This window comes from Rhyacophila brunnea, unplaced genomic scaffold (assembly GCF_057557595.1).
Source record: "Rhyacophila brunnea isolate RB1 unplaced genomic scaffold, BYU_Rbru_1.0 scaffold_4, whole genome shotgun sequence".
Taxonomy (NCBI): domain Eukaryota; kingdom Metazoa; phylum Arthropoda; class Insecta; order Trichoptera; family Rhyacophilidae; genus Rhyacophila; species Rhyacophila brunnea.
In genome coordinates, this window is record NW_028233068.1 from 30309239 (window position 1) to 30312822 (window position 3584).

General features: G+C 34.8%; 1 protein-coding gene across 1 annotated transcript; it reads right to left on the bottom strand.

The window, feature by feature from the left end:
- Positions 1–257: 257 nt before the first annotated feature.
- Positions 258–2997, bottom strand: Osi20 (DUF1676 domain-containing protein Osi20). Its single transcript, XM_085954968.1, has 3 exons — positions 2583–2997; positions 1458–1643; positions 258–562 (listed from the first exon to the last, which is right to left on the bottom strand). The coding sequence occupies exons 1-3, from the start codon at positions 2995–2997 to the stop codon at positions 258–260; spliced, it is 906 nt and encodes a 301-aa protein (XP_085811094.1).
- Positions 2998–3584: the final 587 nt, after the last annotated feature.

The following is a 3584-nucleotide window of genomic DNA, read 5'->3' on the forward strand; positions in this document are numbered from 1 at the left end:
AGAGATTGAGGTACGTAGTATCAGTCTGTTAATTTCCTAATGATAATAGCATTTAGGTAAAACACATTTTTAAACAAGACTTTTTGAATTACAATCGTCATCAAAAAATCTTTAGAAACGTAAACCGAAATAAAAACATAAATTACGATTAATATTTAAATAAAATATGTAATGGCGAAAAAACTCCGTTCTCAACAAACCAAAATAATATCCTACACGTAAACCGTTTTTCGTCAATGACTCAAACCAATAATACATTAGTACGTGGCACTACTGCTAGATCCCGTTGATCCAGAAGAAACTGAGGGGCTTGAATAACTTGAAGATGAGATGGAAGATGAACTTCCTGATGTTCCTGGGTAATAGGCACTGTACGCCGTGTTATGGGCAGCTGCTGAGTCCCATACTCTGGATGATGCGGGTCCGTATGAGTTGGAAGGTTCCCAGTGAGGACTGTAGCTGTCTGACGGGGCTGAAGATGCGACAGGCGCTGCTGGTCCGTATGTGTTTGATGGAGGTGTTGGTTCTGGAAGTGGAGTCATCGCCATGGCCATTGGCATACCTGAATAGTTGAATAAAGATAGTAATACACAAATTAAAATTAAGTACTCAGACCGCCACACGCCCCGATTTCTAAATTCTAGTAAGTATAATCGTCCGGTGTTCGAGTTTAGAACTAAGCTCATCACAGTATAACAAGTATTGAATGCTATGTCAAACGTAGAGCATGGCGCCCTCACTCAGCGGACAACTTATACTTGTGGATCTATACGAGATAAGTTTATTTATATTCGTTACCATTTTATTTTTCATTACTATTTGTTTAAATTTCATGGAATTGTATAGTTTGTTTTCTTTTTGTGTGGTTAATGACCGTTGGTTTCATTGCAGAAAGTTTTTACTGTAAGTAGAAAAGTCTAAGTAGAAAATAATATATTTACGTGAATAATTTACAAAATGAGTCATATTAATAATTACCTAATCAATAAATACCGAATCTAATATCAAACCATATTTCTTCCAATGTACCATAGAATAAAGGACAGATTAAAAAGATAGAAAATAGAATCTAAAATCCATCGCCATGGACCAGGGTTTTGAAGCAGGATAGTTTATGACGGCCAGGCCATAAAACACAAATTAAACAAAGCGCGCCGACTTACTCAAATATTGAATGCGCGTTATAGTTACGTGACAAACTGTAATACATAGTGATACCGACGTATCTATTGAAAATAAAATATTTTTGAACATATTGTGTTTAAGTTTAACCCATATTTTCCACACTGGAGATCCGTATCCTGTTATACCACACCCAATATGGTGAACCAGTTCTTATTAATAGTTGTGTGTTCCCTGCCATACATGGCTTTGTAGAATACCTAATATAATTTATACGAATCGTATATTATATAGAATAAAAGTACTAATAAATTAATCAAAAAAATATATTTTACCTCCTTTCTTGAGCAATTGCATGACTAAGAATCCTACGACGAGAAGGATTGCCACCTTGCTGAGCACCAAAGCCTTCAGGGCCTTGAGTCCGATGAGAGCGACGAAGATGGGCATCAAAGCTTTCATTTTCAGCTTCAACAGAAGCAGTACTGGCAGGAGAAGTTTCTTCTTCAGAAGACCTCGTGCTGAAAGAAGATATAAAGTTGATATAGAGCTTTATGAAAATCTGATTTGTTTTTCATCACTTTCTTTGATAATCGAACCAATGAAAGTAATTACTTAATATAGGTACCTAAAGTCTGAAATTTTTCTTGCAAATACGTATAATAATTATCTCATACGTACTTACCGATTTTTATGTTTGCTACACAATTAAAAAATTTTCCGAAACAATTAGAAATTAGGCTTACGTCATTATTATGTCAATATGATTACAAGCAAATAACATTGATATAATTATATATAATGAAATTTATGCAAACTTATTGCTATACTTTATCTAATTTTTCATCGATAACATAAAATTAGGAATTTTTATGAATATTCATGAAAAATTAATGATTCTCACTTAATACTTTGGACGCGGAAGACGCACACGGTGCGTAATGACCAGGCGGCCGATCGATGTAATTAACGTGCATTTTAAAGGGGGCAATTAAAATCTCATTATCTCTTCAGCAGCGAAAGCGTTAAATAATGTATAGTAGAATTGTAATATCTACTATACTCTATTATAGGGTAGATAGCGGTAATTACATAATATTATTATTTCTACTTCGAACAATCTAAACGAATATGTATTTCTACCGAACTTATCATAGATTCGATACTACTTAGTTCAATTATTTATGTTAATCGAAAAAGTATTATGATTAAAAATAAAACTAAATCTTTGTATATGTAACTCTTTCATTTCATAGTTACTTGGGTCACTGGCTCGGTACCAAGTCAAAATTTCTAATACCGCGAGCTTTTATAGCATTTATTTATAAGATTCCATATTATGTTTAAATTAAATAATTAATTATATTTTTAGAGACAAAAAAGGGTAATTATATGTCGTGCATTTATACCTTCGAATACTTATTTATAGTTGAATTTGTTTTTATTTTAAGAGTTTGTACCTTCGACGTCCTCTTCGGCACTTTGGGGGAAGTCAATATCCAGTCCTCGATCAGCCCTGTAGCTAACTTCAGCAGCTTGGAAGAAAAATTCCGGAAGTTGCACTTTGAATTCATTATTCTCCATCACCCTCCCAACCCTATTGAATATAACTTTATCGATGTTATCACCAGAAAGAGATCTTGCACCGTCTTCGCTTAGTCCCAAAACTGTATCAAGATACGTTAGGACTTTAAGTTTTAGACACTCGGTCGCCGATTCGGCGCCAAAACAATCGTTCACAATCGTCGAGAGAAGTTCATCTCCACTGTTTATTCTTGCTGTTGAAGAAATCTCGTTTCCGGTAAGTAATATCCTGGCGTCGCACGCTGATAAAAATACTGCGAAGCCTATGACGATGCAAGCGAAAGGCTTCATCTTTATATAATTATTTTTTTAATATTTAAAAATTATGAATGATTATTATTGATGTCTTTCTGTTGTCAGAGTCGCAAGTGTTGTACAGTTTTCGAGGTTCCGACGGTTTATATATAAGCGGAAGCCAGGTGAGTTAGGTGGCGCACTTTGGATCGTGTGCGGAATAATTGATTTGATTTGATCGAAGAAGAATTTATTTGTCCGTACGCGTGCAATGTTTATATGGCAGTGAGCCTCCAAAAATACACAGCACACTTTATATTAAACGACGTTTACAAGTGGAGCAGGTGACATATTGAACGGACGCTGGTTTGATTAGTCGTCTACGACTAAATGTCTTGACAGTGACACTTAGGAATATTATTTTATAACCATTATCATACCAAATAATATACGACAACTACTTTTCACAATTGCATATCCTTGTTTGATAGAGGAAACTAATCCAAATAAAAAATTAAAATATATACCATATCTTGTCATTGTGCCACCACTCACCACGCCTCCACACCAGTTGTGCATGCGTACACCATGGTGTAAAGAACATTAGGCACCCTTCAATCTTATACTAATAGTGTCCCAGCAGC

Bases quoted from the DNA above. Each gene is read 5' to 3' on its own strand.
- Osi20 (XM_085954968.1), bottom strand. From the start codon at position 2,997: ATGAAGCCTTTCGCTTGCATCGTCATAGGCTTCGCAGTATTTTTATCA. The intron at 1,644-2,582 runs GTACAAACTCTT...ATCTTCTTTCAG, and splicing joins TGCCGAAGAGGACGTCGAAG to CACGAGGTCTTCTGAAGAAG. The intron at 563-1,457 runs GTAAAATATATT...TCAACTATTCAG, and splicing joins GCAATTGCTCAAGAAAGGAG to GTATGCCAATGGCCATGGCG.